The sequence below is a fragment of the Agelaius phoeniceus genome, chromosome 3, assembly GCF_051311805.1.
Source record: "Agelaius phoeniceus isolate bAgePho1 chromosome 3, bAgePho1.hap1, whole genome shotgun sequence".
Classification (NCBI taxonomy): Eukaryota; Metazoa; Chordata; class Aves; order Passeriformes; family Icteridae; genus Agelaius; species Agelaius phoeniceus.
In genome coordinates this window covers 60,810,363-60,827,368 of record NC_135267.1, presented here as the reverse complement: position 1 = coordinate 60,827,368, position 17,006 = coordinate 60,810,363, and the positions used below count along the sequence as shown (strand labels likewise).

The following is a 17,006-nucleotide window of genomic DNA, read 5'->3' as shown; positions in this document are numbered from 1 at the left end:
GCAGAGACGTCAATGCTCAGTTAAGCTCCTGGCATGCAGAAAGGGCTGACTGGATATAAACAGGGTACTGAAAATGTAAATGTAAATGTCTGGCTGGGTATTGCTACCTCTTGCACCATGCCTGCAAATTTCAGGGGGTAGTGATAGCTGGGTGACCAAAGCCCTCTGAGGCAGGTCTGCAGTGTTTGACCACAGAACTCAGCTGCATGGGATGGGAGCAGCCTGCATTGCCTCTGCCTTGCTTGCGTACAGGTGACCCTGCAAAATGGTTCATGCTGCAATTACACAGGGGACACCCTCCTCCATTTCTACTTAGAATAATCTTGGGGCACTTCTGAGCTGTATTTTTTAACTATACATAGGTCATTTTATGTGCTGCTGTTACATGTTTGTGTAAGACACACACATGCTGTGTGTACATGGCACAAACCCACCTTTGAGACTGTAGGTGCCATCCAGACCTGAACAGATGATATAACCCGTGTACCTCTTTACTAGTCAACAAAATCGATGCTTACACTCTGCCACTTGCACCAACAGGAGTGCACTTGCACCCCGGATTTGCACAAATATAGCTGGTATAGAAATATTCCATCAGGCGTTAATCTGTCCCCATGGTGATGAGCATATATTTTCACAGTATAAAAAGCTGTCAAAAACAAGCACTTGCATGTTAAATATTATTCAGCATTGGAGTCTACTAGTTTACCAGTTGGTTGATGTGGTGATATTTAATTTCTTTTTTCTTTTATGGAAGGCTGAAAAAGCAGAAGGATTTATAAGACTTCCAGACTTCAGTGTGGATCGAGCAATTGAATGCAAAAAAAAGCAGTAAGTTTATCTCTTGTTCCCAGTTTTGCATGATTTTTTCAACATTGCAAGGAATGAGCCTCAGTAGTCTTTGACAGTGAAACTGTGGGGAGTTCTTTTTTGTTGTATAAATAATGAGATATTAATTGAGCTACTGAGAGAAAACCATATTGCAAAAATATTTTTTGAAAAATTTCTACCAGATGTGCTTTGCTAAAACCACAAATAAAAAAGAACAGATGAGTGTGCCAAATGCTTTCTTTTTCTTTTCCTGTTTTTTTTTTTTTTCATTTGCTGTTTATGAGTAGACTGTAATTCTCAGATTGCCCTCTTAGTTGAGGAGGTCAGCAGTGGTGCAAGTAATGCTGCATCCCTCCAAGCCTGGACTATTCTTTAGGCTGCTGTGGTGCAACTGAGCTTGGACTGTACTTGAGGCCTTTGGTTGTGCAGGGAATTAATACTTTCTTTAGCAGGGTGCATTTAAAAGTATTCTCTCCAAACTCCATAGGCAGAACTGACTTCCAGCTGCTTCTGAGTACACTTCAAACGTTGGGAGGGGTGTTGCTGTTGTTTAAAGTTATAAAGTGCAGCATGGTTTTAATTGTGTCCCTCAAGAGAAAATCTTCGTTCTTCTGATGGAGAAGTCAGAAGAGCTAGTCACTGTTCACCAAATGTGTGCTGCTTGTGATTTTACTGTGTCACATGTCCCTTCCCTCAGCCATCAGTTTTCCATGCTTTGGGGTCTTAGCCTGATTGATCACAGCACACGGAAGCTGTTCCATGTCTTGGGTCACTACTGGTGTTTTCTTCCAACATTTTTCAAGTTTGCTTTGCATCTCAGAGCTGGAGGAAACAAAATTGCACATAGTATTTGAGGTATGAGAAGGTAGCAAAGTTATGTAATGAAATAATGGAAGACTTTGTTTTATTCTTTATTCCTTCCCTCAGTTCCTGTAATTTATATTCTCTGAATAGTGTGTGGCCTAGGAAATGAGCTAAAAATAGACTAGAGTTTTAAAGAAAGAGCTGTATTGATGGACAAACTAATCTGGATTAATATAGTGGAGTGAATAAATATTTTAAATAATTCATTCAGCTGTTATTTTTTCTTTCTTATGGAAACTATTTTTCTTCATATCTCTTATCTTTTTCCTTTCCTAAAGTGCTATTAAGATCAGCCACCCACAGATCAAGACATTTTATTTTGCGGCAGAAAATGTTCTGGAAATGAACACGTAAGTAGGAGCGACTGGTCGTGTTTCATCCTGTCTCATGCCTGAGAACACCCTTTGAAAGTTCATTCTTTCACTGTCAAGCAGTCGTTGACAAAGTTATTTGGGGAATTACTGAGTCTAATTTTTCTGGTCACTAAATGGAAGAAAACTATTGCTCTTTGTTCACTAATTATGATTGAAATTAGCCCAATTTTGGTGCTAATCTTCCCAGCATTTGCTGGTATAAATCCCTTTCTGTTAGAGTGGGGCTAAGATTTGATAGCAAGTACAGCACCTGGGAAGAAGTGAGGGGAGAAAAGAAAGAGAGGGAAAAGTCCCAGAAGTGATCTGGGACTAGAATATAACAGTTTCTGATTTCAGAGTATCGTATCAGCTAACAAGGAGGGTTAGAGGGATAGAGAGGTCTGTTTCCTTTATGTAAATTAGCATTAACTTCAGCATCAAACTGTGCTGTAGTTGAATGATCCTCATGGCAGGTCAGACATTTTCTTTCCACAAATGGTCTAGAAGATTAACAACCAAATAGTTCACAATGGAAGAAGTAAAAATGGATATGAATACTGCCATTTTGAAAACCACTGAGCTATCAGAAAGATATTTTCTATTAATCCGCATTTGGCCAGTTTAGATATATCTCATATCTTTGCCTTTTTTACTTCAGATTGCAGTCTGTTCTCTGTGCCATTGCATTAAATAGCCAAATACTGGATACAAAGAAGTACAATTTAAATGGGAAGAGAGCTCCTACAATAGTTGGGTCAGGATTTTCATCATGGCTCTACTGGTGACCTTTGTGTGATTTTTCACAGGGCAATGACTACTCATTCCCTCTATAAATGAGAGACCTCATACATATTTGCCACAATAGAAAAAGCGAGAGGTTGAGAGAATGTGTGTAACCTTCTGAAAGATCTATAGGTACAGAAATGTATAATATTACAGTAGTGTGTGTCCCTAGATATGTATTAATAAATCTGTACTCTACAGATGCCTACAAGTAAATATAGATTAAAAGAATCTGTTGCCCTTTGCAAGTTGGAGCAGCATAGAGCATTCTGGTGGGGAGATAACCATGCATTTTGTTGTTCCTGCACTTCCCACCAGAGTTCCTGAATGGAGTGACAAGATCCTGAGGCAGATTGGATGAGGATGACTGAGAATGAGGGACAGCTGGACAGGAATATTTCAGTAGAGAGGGTAACCCTAGTTAAGAGAGAAGAGATGGAAGGATGTCTGGAGAAGGAAAATTAGAGCTAATGGAGGATATTAGTAAGTGCTAACAGCCAGTTTGGAGCCCAGCTGGAAATTCTCATATGAAAAATGCTTAGTCTCTTGTGAGTCAGTGATTGAAATCTAAGCAGGTGTCTTAGCTCTTATGCCCCTGGAATGATTTTGTTCAAATTCCACTTCTTGATTAAATTTCATTTTGGCTTAAAGATAGGTAGCCTAGTGTTAGAGCAGCCTGCACTATGCTGTACTAACCCCCCACTGCTGCAGCTGATGATGTTTTCCTTGGCAAAGTACAAAATACATGCATTTAATACATAAAGTACACGCATACTCACGCATATGTCGAAACAGACTAAAAGACATCTGTTCCCTTGGCTCCACTCCTGCAAATGCACGTGTGAATGGTTCCACTGAACTCACTGGAGCATTTGTGTGTGTCGAGTTCCTGGTGTGCAGAAATGCTTGATGGATCGTGACCTTTTGTAACTCTTCACGCATATATCGACATGTGCATATACCTGTACATATATCTCTATTAAATCAACAGTGGATTGATTAAAAAAGTCATTTGTTTCACTAATTTATCATGCATTTTTTATTGTCATACACACATGAAAAGTGAAGCCATGCTGACTAGCTGCATGCATTTAGCTGGCCAGTTGTACATAGTTATTAGTGACTTGTCTGCCCTCATCATTAATGAAGCCCTAGAATTTTTTTTAGCAATTCTTTTCCTTGTTAAGGTTGATTTTCATTTAAAAAATCATTCTGTTAGGATTAGCTATCCAAAAAGAATCAATGGACCACTCTTATAGAAATGAAGCTTTGTTTTTCTGATTTGTTTGTGGCTCCATTGCTCATACTGTAATCTAAAAGTGCAGTTACTTTGATGCTGATCTTACTAGCAAATTCCCTGTTGCTTTAGTAGAACCAAAATAAAAAAAAGGTGTTTTCCCAGTAAGGAATTCCTGCCCTTCATACTTTCTTTATATACATCTTGAATTTTAATCTTAAAAGCTTAAGCCTTTTCAGTTGTTAGTTACTTAAAATGCAGATAGATCTGAATCACCTACAGGCAAACATAATGTACAAAAAGTATGACTAGGGAATGTTTCTAGCAGCGGAAGAATGCAGCCACCTAGGAAGATAAGTGAAAAACACCCAATTATAGCATAAACCAACACAGGAAGTGAGACTTACTAAAACCAAAAGTACATAGCAAGTTGAAAAATGTGATATGTTATGATCAAAAAGTTTGGTTTCAAGTGGTGCAGACTGTGCTGCGATAATTTTGGCCAGGCCAGCTGACATCATCTTCTGAGGCTCCCATTCCTGTTTCTTCATCTCAGGTGAAAGATGACACCTCAACAGCTGGACTAATTCTCTGACATGGAGTTACAGCACAAAGACTTTTTCTTTAGCTTACACAAATGCGACTCCTGGGTCATCAGTATGATGACTTTTTTTCAGTATCAAGGAAAAATGTCCCAGGCAGCTAATCATGTTCACTACAGGGAATATTAAAACAGAGGTAACTGGTGCCTTTCTAGAAGATTATCTAAGAAATAGAAACTTTGACATTTAGCTGTCAGGCTAATGAAAACAGATGTGGTGATGTAGAAAACAACTGAAAGGAGCAAAACTCAGTCTGAAGAGCATGTGAGTGTCCCTGACTTGTGTTCCCTCTGTTTCACACACAGGTGGCTAAGTAAGCTGGGAATGGCCGTAGACCCTCAGGCACCAAACAGGAAGAATGAGGAAGGTATGCTCCTAACTGGTTTCAGTGTGTAACTACCTTGTGTTCTTCACAGTTTTTGCTTGGCCAAATTTTTGATTTTTGCCAGCTATTTTCTTTCTTTTGAACTGCCATCTTGGGTCTGCCTACTGCCTGAGCTCAGAGAAACCACATTGTCATGACACAGAGTAACCACAGGAAAAGAAAAAATGGTGAGAAACAGCGTGAGTGAGAGACACTAGGTGATCTTGGGAGAGGTGTGTAACTACTTTCTGGCAGTTTGCTGGCTTGCTAAGCCTACCAAGCGTGAAGAGGAACAGCTGTGCTGCTCTGGGTTTTGAGCTGGTGAGTTATATCACAGGAGTTGTGCTGCAGCGTGGCAGCTGCAGGCCCAGGGATAACTTGTGCTCTGCAGACCCGTCCCTACTGTGTCTCCTCCAGTCTGGGGGGTTTCAACAATTGCAGTGTTGGGGGTTGAGGGGATGGTACTGCTATTCTGGAGCTTACAATTTGTTTTGGAGCCAAGCCGAAGTTCATTACAGAATGAAAAACTTTAAAACTCCTAAACAATTTATTTATTGTCCTAATTTGTACACCGACCTACTATAACTCTTTGGTGGGAGGATACCAGCACTCAAATCACAAATCTGGGCAGAGGGGCTGGTTTAGAATGAGAAGTGCTCTGGGTAATATTATGTTACCAAACCAGGAATGGACTGTAACCTGAGGAATATGTGAGGAATATCCGGGCTTTTAAGTCTCCATTTTTAGAGTATTGGTACCCAGCGCTCTTTTTGGAATTGCTGAGCTTGTGAAGGAGCTGTCATTATGAAGAAGAAGCTGCTGGTATTTGCAGTTGCATGAAACTGAGGTGATGCAGCCTATTTTGTCTAAGCAATGAAGTTCCTCTCTGCATCCCTTCTGCTTTACCACAAAATTCAAGATTGTGGTTTATGTCCAGGCTTGAGACATGTCATTACATTATTGAAGAATTTGATCTGGCTCCAATTATGGTCTACCATTAAAAGCAGCTTTGGGATTGGTAAACACTGATGCTGCTGATTTCTGGAGAATTCAGCAAATCTCATCAGTTTCTTTGTTTTTAGGTCACATTTGTTTCTTGTCAGGAAACTTGTTAACTTCCACACCATCTAATTCTTCCTGCCTGTATCCTGTTTGAAGCCACCTTTATCAAAACATTTTAGGATAAAGGGCTGTATTGAATATTAGGTTGTATAGCAAGAACTGCAAGATACTTGTACTCAGGGATGAAGTCTGCAAATATATTGTCCATCTTTTCATGAAGGGAAGAGTTCAATGGAAAGTGGAAATGGCCAAAATTTTTTACAACAAACCAATTTTTTTAAACCTCAATAAAACATGATACTGGTTGTATTGGTTGAATCAAGAATTATGAAGCAATAAAAAAGGAGTTATTCCACTAATTTTAATATTTTAAAAAAATGTCCAAAAGATAAAAAAAAAATCCACTCAATAACCTCTGCAACAGGTTATCTAATAACTTTGCAATAGCATAATATAGCCAATATTTCTTCAGCTTTTAAGGATAGCCACCTGTTTTCCCCTCAGGAAAAGGCCTTCTGATTCCAGTGTCAAACACCTCCTTTCTTTTCATGCATGTTTTGTCACAGGTGCTCCAGCCACTGCCTTCAGTGTGGGTGCAGCACCCAGTGGTGCCTGGGTGGACACATCCTTACAGAAACATTGCTATGTTTCATAAAAACACTGTCACTACCCACAGTCACTTCTGTTCCTGCTGACCAGTTCCTCTTCTCTGTGTCACACAATTCTTCAGAATATTTTCTCTTTTTATGGCATTTCTTATGTATTCAGATACTTTCTGTGCATTTTAACACAGGCCCCCTGTTTCTGACACTCTGTAAGAGTATCAGAAACAGCTGTTGACTCTTTTTCAGTTCTTCTGTGTGCCTAAAATGGGAGCTGTAGAAAGCATAGCTTGTTACTGAGTTACTCAAAAAGGCATTAGTAGAGTCTTAGAATTCAGTATAGGCCTTATTGCAGCCAGTTTCAGTTCTTTAAGCTTAGATGTGCCAGCATATATTTCCAGTAAACAGAACAGCATCTATGCTATTCAAAACCCTACAATTCTGCAAAGAGTACAGGGAGAAAAAATAATGAACTCCTTTAAGTTTTTCTTTGTTAACATGTTAGAAAATTCTCTCTCATGCACAAAATTCTTCTCTCTTATAACTTTATTCCCCTCACTCTGTGCTTGTTAACACCCACCCTCCCCCCGCAATCACATGCAGAAAAATAAAGCATGTGGTTATTAAATGAGTTAATTTTAGATGAAATAATTTCAGGTGACTGTCCAGAGACCATGCTAACAAACTGCTTTCTAGTGGTGTGAGCTCCTGAAGTCGAGCTCTGATGAGGAATCAGAGCTGGACATAAGCAACCCTGCTCTTTGGGGCAGAGCTGGACAGAAGCTCTTGGACAGCACAGGCTGCTGAGTGCTTGTGGCCAGCAAAGGGCAGCCCTGGATCCCATGGACACCACAGGGGCAGCCTCTTGTCTGGCACTCAAGTTGTCCTCATCAGGCTCTGACTTTGTCTTTGTCTTTGAAAACTCCCATGCCCCCAGCTCAGTGGGGATCTTGTCCAATGTTTACTATTGCCAGGTCCTGGGGATAAGAACCAGCAACATTCTGCCTCCCTTATTCTGTGTCTTTTATCATTTTATCAATGATTATCACTTCTTCAATCCACCTTTAAACAAATTTGTGGAAAATGTTTTCACCTGCTGCACAGATTGTTGAAAGAAATAACAGGATGACTGCCTCTGCCACATGTCCATGAGTTCAAACTCCTACGAGTTTGTTACAAAAAAAAAAAAAATATAGAAAAAGACAAGTAGGGTATTCCTAGAGTACTCCTAGAGTACTGTGTTTACTTTTGGTATTACTTCTTCATATGTACTGCCATGCTGTATGGTGTGTCTATATGAGACACCATGTGTGACACAAGACTCCCACAAGGCTGCTCTATAGTTTCCAAAGCATTATATGAACAATCTTTTTATTCCAAAATTGCAGCCAAAGCCCCAGTGCCTGTTGCTAGCTCCAGGAAAACTTACTGGTTACAGAATTAAGGGATTGCCTCTGCTACTTGCAACAGCTCTCCAGCATTACTACAAGCAGATTAGGAGACTGACTTGTTAAAGTGTAGTCCTAAATCCAGAACACCCTACTTGGTGATCTTTGGTTGCCACAGTGCTGCAAAGATTAATATGTTGGTCTAACTCTTTATTTTTGCTCATTTTCCATGTCTACCCTCAGAATGCTACAGTGAAAGTGAGCATGACGACCCAGAAATAACAGACACGCCACCTCCACCCTACACAGTCCAGACCCCACCTCCTCCTTCGGTAAGTGTTCCAGTTATTACCTTGTTTCTTGTTGCAAGCAGGTTTGAAACAAAACCCTCCTGAGGTGGTGGACCTCTGGGAATAACCTAAAACTTTGTCTGGAAGTGTCCATGCATTTCCAGTCAAATGTCCATGTTCCTGTGAAACCTTCATGCGCAGACTGCCCGCCCCGTGGCAGAGCTCACAGCTGGCACATCCTGCACCACAGGGAGATTTGTGCTGTAAAAGATCAGCTCCTTGCTATTTATCTTGCTGGAGAAAGGAAGGTGTCATTCTACCTCATAAACAAACTCTGTCTTTTCTTTAGAAGATTTTTAACACACTGCTATAAGCTGTTTTTTCATACTGTTCTCTCTTTTTTAAAAATCCATCCTGAAACCTCTCTCTTTTTGTGACCTTGGTAGCATATCTAACAGCTGTGTATTTATTTATTTATTTGAGTGGGCTGTTTTTAAGACTGCTGAATTTGAAGCTGCTTTTGTGGCAGTGAAGTGAAGGAAAAGAGGCCTCTTCACACAGAGATAAAAATCTGTTTTTTTTCCTCTACCTCTGAAAAATAGGCTATGAAAAAAGATAATAGGCATTCTTCCAAAATCTATGTAGCATATTGTCCCAGAATATTCCTTCATTTCATAAATTAAAATAAGCACTATGAACCCTCATGAGTCTAATCAAATTGGCTTGCCTAATTATTATCTACTTCTTGCCCTATTAATCTTGTTTCTATGTAATTGTTTTTCCCAGTGATCTCATTGTCCTTAGATGTGATTTAAATGGATTTTTAAAAAAATCTTCAAATTTTTAAGAAGTTTTTCCATTTTATTATTTAAGTAAAGAAAGAAAAGTTGTTAATTTACTATGGCAGGTAGCTTCACTAGTAGGTTTAGGGTGGGATGTTTTCCTCTCTTTTCAGCCTTTAAAAGAAAAGTTTAATTTGTAGTAGAAGTCAGGAAGAGCTGTTGCAAGTAGCAGAAGCAATCCTTTGATGTTTGTAACCAGTAAGTTTTCCTGGAGCTAGCAACAGGCATTGGGGCTCCAATTTTGAGTAAACAGATTGTTCATATCATGCTTTGGAAGCTATAGAGCAGCCTTGTGAGAGTCTTTTGTCACTTCATTTTTAATTTTTTAAATTTTTCCCATTAAAATGGAAAGTCAAATTTATTTAATTCTGTGTTTAGAAAAGAGTGATCTGGTTTGGGTTGGTAAAAAAGAATCCTGATTCAAGCCTTTCCCTTCCCTACCTGAAAGTTAACACTGAGAGGTGTTGCAGTAGTATACTTGGTACTAAATATTCTCATGGCATCTCGTGGAATGGAAGTGTCTGCTGTTGAGGTACAAGTTCCTCTGTGGCACGCTGAAATGACACCCAGTAGCTGGGGTGGGCACAGGAGCAGCAAAGCAGGAGCAAATCAGAAATATACAGATGAGCTAGAGAGGCCTGTGCAATCACTGGCATTAATAAAAGGAGATGTTGTGGACAGAGCTGCCTGTCTGGCAATCTCTAATTAGCTGACATAAAGCTGGGAGCACATGTCACACTGTCACCCACTCACCCCCCTCATTTTCAGTCAGATAAGTCAGCCTTCACTTCCTCATCCCGAAACGTGTGACGTTTATCACCAGAACAATCCTCCTGGCACGCGGGGGTGTGAGGCATTCACTACTGTAGAACGTGGTTCTTTATTGCCTGTATTAGCTGGAAGTGAAATGTGACTGAGTGCCTATAAATATCAGAGGAGAGAAGAGCTTTGGCAATATGTCTCCCACAGTTATTCATGGCTGTGGGTCAGTTAATGGAGCATCTTGAATTTTATACCTCAGTGGCTTGCCTCAGGAGATGTAGATGTGTTTTCCATTTGCTTGCCTCTGAGTGAGTGCCTGCATTTTTCCAGATGATGAGTTTTAAACAGGTGCTGGTTTTAGTTTTCTGTTTTTCTGGTTTCCTGCTGCCTGTTGGTCTGTTGCTGCAGAGGCCATCTCCGGTTGTCTCCTTCCCATATGCTCCTCTGGGGTGCTGGCCTCCACATTTTGGCAGGGAACATGTGGGAGGAAGGCAGTGGTGCAGATGCTGAGGGATCCTGCTTTCTCAAGCTTTCCCTTAAAGAGAATCTTCCCTTCAGCCTTTGCCTTTGTCAGCTGATTTCCCAATTCTTTCTATCTCTTAAAATCCCTTTCCTTGTGGACAAAGGAGTCATCTTTTCACCCATTTGGCCACTCCATTTGCTGTGGGTCTGCCCCGTGCTCAGCTTGCTTACGTAGTGAGTAGGAACAGCTCTGTTTGACTGCAAGTCAGAGTCTTCTTTTAAATACAATATTTAATTGCCCTTTCACTTCTGGGCAAGGGCTGAAACAAGAAAAAGACTGGAAGGATTGGAAAAGCTCAGCTTCCACTAAAAACTCAATTTGAGGTTTACAGCCTGTGGTTGTCTCAGGGAGGGCTGGTTAAACAAAGCTCTCTGCCAGTTCATTTGTTGCAGAGTTCTTGAACCAAGCTGTGAAGTCTCAAAACTGTGGTGGATTTGGGTTCATATTCTGTGGGTGCAGCACTTGGCCTACTTCAGTTTTCTCAGATTGCTACTGGAAGTGACACTTATCCTGTCAACTCAGCTCAGTGTCAAGAATGCCACAGGCATTGATTGGAGTTAATGGCTTTTTATTATTTTAAGCAGAAAGGTCTCCAAACTTCTTGACATCAACTCCAAACCAAAAACTATTATTCTGGAAACTAATAGAAACGCAGGTGTAGGCTCTGTTACATTTTAGAGCAGCAAAAATTTTGCTGTACTTCTAGAGCCAAGTTTGTACTTACTGTTCTATTCTCTGCTGGCTCAAACCATTTTGAAATTTGCAGAAGAAAAAAGTAGTGATCATGAAGTTCCATGTGTATGCATGAGTTTGGGTACTGTGGAGGAAAAATGTAAGTGCAGAACAAGTAAATTATAACATCTGTAGGACAAAAGTTAAACTGACCACCTGCGTTGTCCAAGTGTGAATGCATACACAGTTAAAAAATCAGCAGATATGCTAAGACAATAGATTGCAGCAGCAGCCAAAAATGCAGTTGAAGAGTTTCATGGTCATAATTTGTCTCTAAAAAATATCTAGAGACTCATTAACCTCCAGTGAAATCCTTATGATCTGCTTTTTAAAACATCCCCAAATGGAAATTTATTATATGGATGATTGCAAAACTTCCAGAGGAGTCACTCAAATAAGTTAGGTAAACATTTGTCATGCCAAAGGAAAAACAAAACACAACACATATGCAGACAAAAAGAAATGCCTTCTGGCAGTCATATTTATTCTCACTCATATTTTTTAATTAACACACAATGAAAATAAAAACATATTCCCCTCAGTGAGGCACAGCCTTCATTTCAATAACAGTTTTTCCTTTTTTGTAGAGACAAATGCCAGAAAAATAGAGGTGAGATCTAATATCTTCCTTTTCCAGCTTTGAACAACTGAAATTAGACCATCTGCAACATGTGGGCAAGAGCTCTTCCTGTTGGGTTGTTCTGCTTGACTTTATAAATGCTTCAACAATTTGTCTTTGTGGTAGGAGCTCTTAGATGAAATGCTTCGTATCACCTGTGTTCCCAAGGGCATTTTTAGTACTCCTAGTTTAATACAGCATCTCCTCATCCTTTGCTTGAGGATGCATATGTGAAGGTTTCTATTTTAGAAACAAAAACACACCTGAAACACAGTGCTGTGCTTTTCACAGGGGAATATAAATGTCTGGGTCCTACAGTGTTTGGCATGGTCCTATAGGAATCATGAAAGGATCAGAAAACATGCCTTGTGAGGAATGGCTGAGGGAGCTGGGTTTGTTCAGTCTCAAGAAGAGGGGGCTCAGGGGAGTCCTCATTGCCCTCTACAATTCCCTGAAGGGAGGTTGTAGCCAGGTGGGGGCCATGCCTACAGTGACAGCACTGGAGGAAGTGGCCTTAAGTTGGGACAGGGCAGATTCAGGTTAGATATAAGACAAATATTTTTCACCATTAGGTTGGTCAGGGATTGGAATAGGTTACCCAGGCAGGTGGTGAAGTCACCATCCCTGGAAGTGTTCAAGAGGGATCCAAATCCAGTGCTGGATGATGTGGTTTAGGGGTTGCAGTGGAAGTGCTGGGTGCTTGGCTGGACTGGATGAACTTGAGAGTCTCTTCCAACCTTGACAATTCTATGATATTATGAATGGCTTCAAAAATTTACAAAAGTGAAGAAGCTGCTATAAACAAATAGTGCCCACAGTCTGATATAGGTCCTCCTCATCCTCTGAATTGGCTCCTTGTTACATGATGCAGCTGTATTAGAAGCACAGGAAGGCTTTGCTGGTTTTAATATGAGAAGGAAGTAGTATACATTACAGTATACAACACTGAATTGCAGAGTTTAAAAATCATAATAAAAAATTGTTACTCTTGGCTTGGTTTATTTGAATAAAACTTATTTCTGGTTTACTTTATAAATAGGTATTCCAGGCTAGTCCCTTTACTGTGTTTTCAGCTTTTCCAGGTTTCCGTAGCAACACCTTCTCAGTAAGTTTCAATATTTTCTGTCTTGTTATCATCTGTTTTAATCCTTACACAGATCTGTTTTACATAGATATTGAGGACAGAAACTTGTGGTCCATCAAGTCTGGTATTCCAATGCTGGCATTGGCCAGTAGGAGATGATATGCAGAAGGAGTAAATTTCTGCAGTAGCAAATCTGGCTTTCATATCATGATGATCTCATCACAATTTCTGATAGTTTCTGCTAAGCCTTCTTGCTCTGGTGAATGATTACCCCTTGAATGGACTAGGAAAAATACTTTACTGTACTTCAGTGCTTGGAACCCCTTCTGTCTATCCCTGGTTATTGCATTGGTGGAACTGTTGAGTGCTTCATGTTCAATGGCTAATTTGGAGTTTTTCTTCTTCACTCTTGATTAGGCCAATAAAGTGAAGACAAATTAAAGAAAGAAGGTGAGTGTGAGACCTACCACAGAAGGCTGCATTCTGAGTAATAGTTTTCCTTGGTCTTTGTTTCTAGGCATTGTCAGGTTCATACCTCTTTTGCCTTTGGCTTCCTGGTGGCTTGGTTTCTGAAGTTACTGCTCTGTAGGGGATTGATTGCCACACCACTGGTTTGTTTGGATGAATAAGTAACCAGTACATCAATTTTTGGTCATTCAGCATTTCAATTGCATATCTATACATCATGTAGAACCTAGAAAGAGGAGTAATTTGTAAATATTTTTTCTTTTTTCTCTTTTTTTCTTTTGTTTCTGGAAAGCAGGATCAGCAAAAGTCATCATTCACCTCAACTCTGTCAAGTGAAGCATCTTGCTCTCTCTCCTCTCCTGAAAGCACTTTCAATTCCCAAGAATCATCGTCTTCCTTGACATCCAAAGTGGTTTATTCTGAGAGGCAGTCCTGGCTTGACCTGGTGAGCGGCTCTGCCACGGAAGAGGGTGATCAGCCTTTAACATTCTGCATACAGATCCATTCTGACGAGGCACCACAAGTGGTCTGTGGAGATGCAGCAGAAAGCCAAGAAGTCCAGATTTCCCAACCCAATGGTGGATCCCAAACCTCTTACTTAAGTGCAGATACACACTGTCTAGCTGTGCCAGATGCAGCAGGACAGCGATCACCAGCCAGAGGTGAGCTAATGAGAGAGGAGATTTTTGCTGCAGAGCCATACAATAGAAGAGTTCCAGGTTTCCTTAACTTCCTTCCCTCTTCCTTCCTCTATATTCCTCACTGAAGAGTTTTCCAGTGGCACATCATTTATAACATTTAAACTATTGCACATTAAATATATAACCTAGTATCTGGTTTGTAGGTACCTTTGCGACTTTTCTCAAATTGTATCTATATGTTAGACCATAACCTCTGTGTATAAATTTAGAATAGACATAATTTTATTAATAGTCCCCCTTCCTTCCTCTATATTCTTCACTGAAGAGTTTTCCAGTGGCACATCATTTATAACATTTAAATTATTGCACATTAAATATATAACCGGGTATCTGGTTTGTAGGTACCTTTACAACTTTTCTCAAATTTTATCTATATGTTAGACCATAACCTCTGTGTATAAATTTAGCAAAGACCTAATTTTATTAACATCCTTTATTTGAGTGTTTATATCTTTATATCTTTTATTAGTTAGGATTGAATAAAAATGTTAACAAAGTGTGTCACAGAATGGACACTGTAACAAAACTGTAATATGTAGGGATTCGTGAACATAGGGTTAAGTCAGTCCAATTTCACAAATCTGTGCTGTTGCATTTACTCAAAGTACATGCTCTCTATTTGCTACATTAAGCTTCATTGTAATCAAGAGAAAACAATTGAAATCCTGAATCAGAAAGTCTATTAAGACTGGATTTTGTTTAAGCAAATAGGTGTATGCACAGTATCCTCCTACTGAAATGTACTGCTAATTGAAAAAGGTGGCATGGTTCCAGAATTTGGTTATTGTTACTGTTCGTAACTCTCCTGTGTAGCCAGGAAATATCTCCTACCTTCTGAGCAAAGCTTCTTTCTGAATTAAAAGCAGTCGAAGCCTAAGAGCTGTTCCTGGCATACAGTTCTGAGTAGAGGGGTAATACATAAGGGAACAACAACATTCCTGTGCCTCAGCTCCTCCCATGATTCCAAATCCTTGTAAAGATTTGAAGTGGCTTCTTGGTTGCTGAAAGAGAAGGGTTGTCTCAGCACAATGCAAAAGAAAGGTGCATCTAAGAGCTTAGGCTGAAAGTAATGCAGTGGTGGAAAGAAACAACACTGGAGTTGTTGGGAAATCAGGGCATTTCACTGTAGGTGAACTTGATACTGAAAGATGATACGATGAGGCACATTAGTTACCTTGTCAGTCAGTGCCTCTATGTTTTACAAATATCCACACTTAGAAAGCTGGCACCCCTTTGTGTAGTCATACCTTTCCTGATTTTACACCAAAAAATAGAAAAGAAAAGGACATTAAGAAAAGTAAAGTTTTCATCAAAAGTAAAAATTTACTCAGTGTTTTATGCTCACCTACCTTATCCATTTTGTAGGCTTCTCTGCTAGAAAATTCTGCAGCAATGAAGAGCAGAAAGAATTAAAATCCAGAGTGAGCATATGTGCTGTTTCTATGTATTGGAAAACAGTGCTTTGAGTTACTGTGGAATCTAATTCCCCTAATTCTGGCTTTGTAAGTTGTGAAAGGCTGGAGCTGGCAGAAATGGAATCCCTAATGAAAAAATCACAGACATATTAAATATATTGTTTTCTATAATTTTACCTTCTGAGTTAAATTTGATAAAGTAATGTCTTTGGAAAACATCATTAGGGATATTTAAGTGGATTGTTGGAATGTAGGTCATAAATGGCATAGTGGCTTATAGATCCTGTTGACAAAGCTTCAGTGGTTGCTCTTCAGAAATCTAAACTTTTGCTTAGAATGTATTCCTCTGATATTGTCAGAAATCCTGCAATAATGTGTAGGTTATTGTTTTCCATTGTAATGTAAGGGTGACAAATACTTTTATGGATGTCAGAGAATGTGCATGACACATTCATAATCACTTAAAGTATAGTTTGATAATAGGCTCAATCATACCAACCACTTAAATGGGATTAAAATGTAAATCAAGGCATATTTTGGTATGTTCCTGCAGTGTGCAAGATGGTTTAATTTTGGTAAGATTATTCCTGGGGAAATGAATTCTTCTGTTGCTCACTGCTTAGCTGATGGGCAGCCCTGATGGCAGAGCACAGAACACTTCCACCCAAACCACAGTGGTGATCACTGACAGAATTCCAGATATAGATCATTGCACCAAGACAGTCACTATGGAAACTCTATCACCTCACTAGTTCTTGTCTGTGTCACAACCCATTGCTGACCAAGCAAACGTACACCAGACACAGGTCTGTCTTTCCTTTATCAGTCTGCAGACTACTGGCTGGGTGTGGAGAGTGCTGCTGTGGGGGCCCCTTCCCTGCAATGGTCACTGAAAACATTAGGGAAATATTTTGCAAGGAGATAAAGCAACTTCAATTTGAGCATGAAGTAGGAAAAGAAGGATTAAAGTAGAATAACATTTCAGTTCCAAATGAAAGTTATCAAAAAGAATGCAATTCTGGGTCTGTGGCTCATCCCCCAATAATTTCCCTCTCCAGCTAGTTGATAAGCACATGCATAAATACTGTGAGATGAATTCAAGTTGTTGGGTAAAATCTAGCTGCAAATTCTCCTGATTTGCAATAATGGTAAGAACACCCTTGTTATCTGATGCAAAACAAGAAGGCATACCTCAGTGCAGTGGGCATTATTTGCTTTACAGTGCTTCTGAATAGTCTGTTTCTGACATGTTTCAGAGTCATGAGACTGCATGCAGGAGGAGACAAGTTTGTCTTTTGTCCACATTTGTCCTGAAAGCACATATTCCCTGTGTGTAAAGATAGCCCTGATATCATCAGCACAGCTATATTCTTAGATAGTCTTTGATCCCAGTCCCCCACAGAACCTACTGATGTGTCTCTCTCTTTCTCCTGGTGAGGATAAAAACACCCTGCCACACTGTTTTCTGGCCACATTCTTCAAGG

The 17,006-nt window shown here is 39.8% G+C and overlaps 1 protein-coding gene across 3 annotated transcripts in view; it reads left to right on the top strand.

The window, feature by feature from the left end:
- Positions 1–17,006, top strand: part of IPCEF1 (interaction protein for cytohesin exchange factors 1) — a 44,513-nt gene that overhangs the window by 12,625 nt on the left and 14,882 nt on the right. For 2 of the 3 annotated variants that reach the window (XM_077175404.1, XM_077175403.1), the window contains 5 exons: positions 758–831; positions 1,974–2,045; positions 4,976–5,037; positions 8,330–8,418; positions 13,699–14,068. In XM_077175404.1, coding sequence (XP_077031519.1) covers positions 758–831; positions 1,974–2,045; positions 4,976–5,037; positions 8,330–8,418; positions 13,699–14,068 — 667 coding nt within the window. The remainder of the gene's footprint in view (positions 1–757; positions 832–1,973; positions 2,046–4,975; positions 5,038–8,329; positions 8,419–13,698; positions 14,069–17,006) is intronic. The other variant, XM_077175402.1, reaches the window with a different exon arrangement.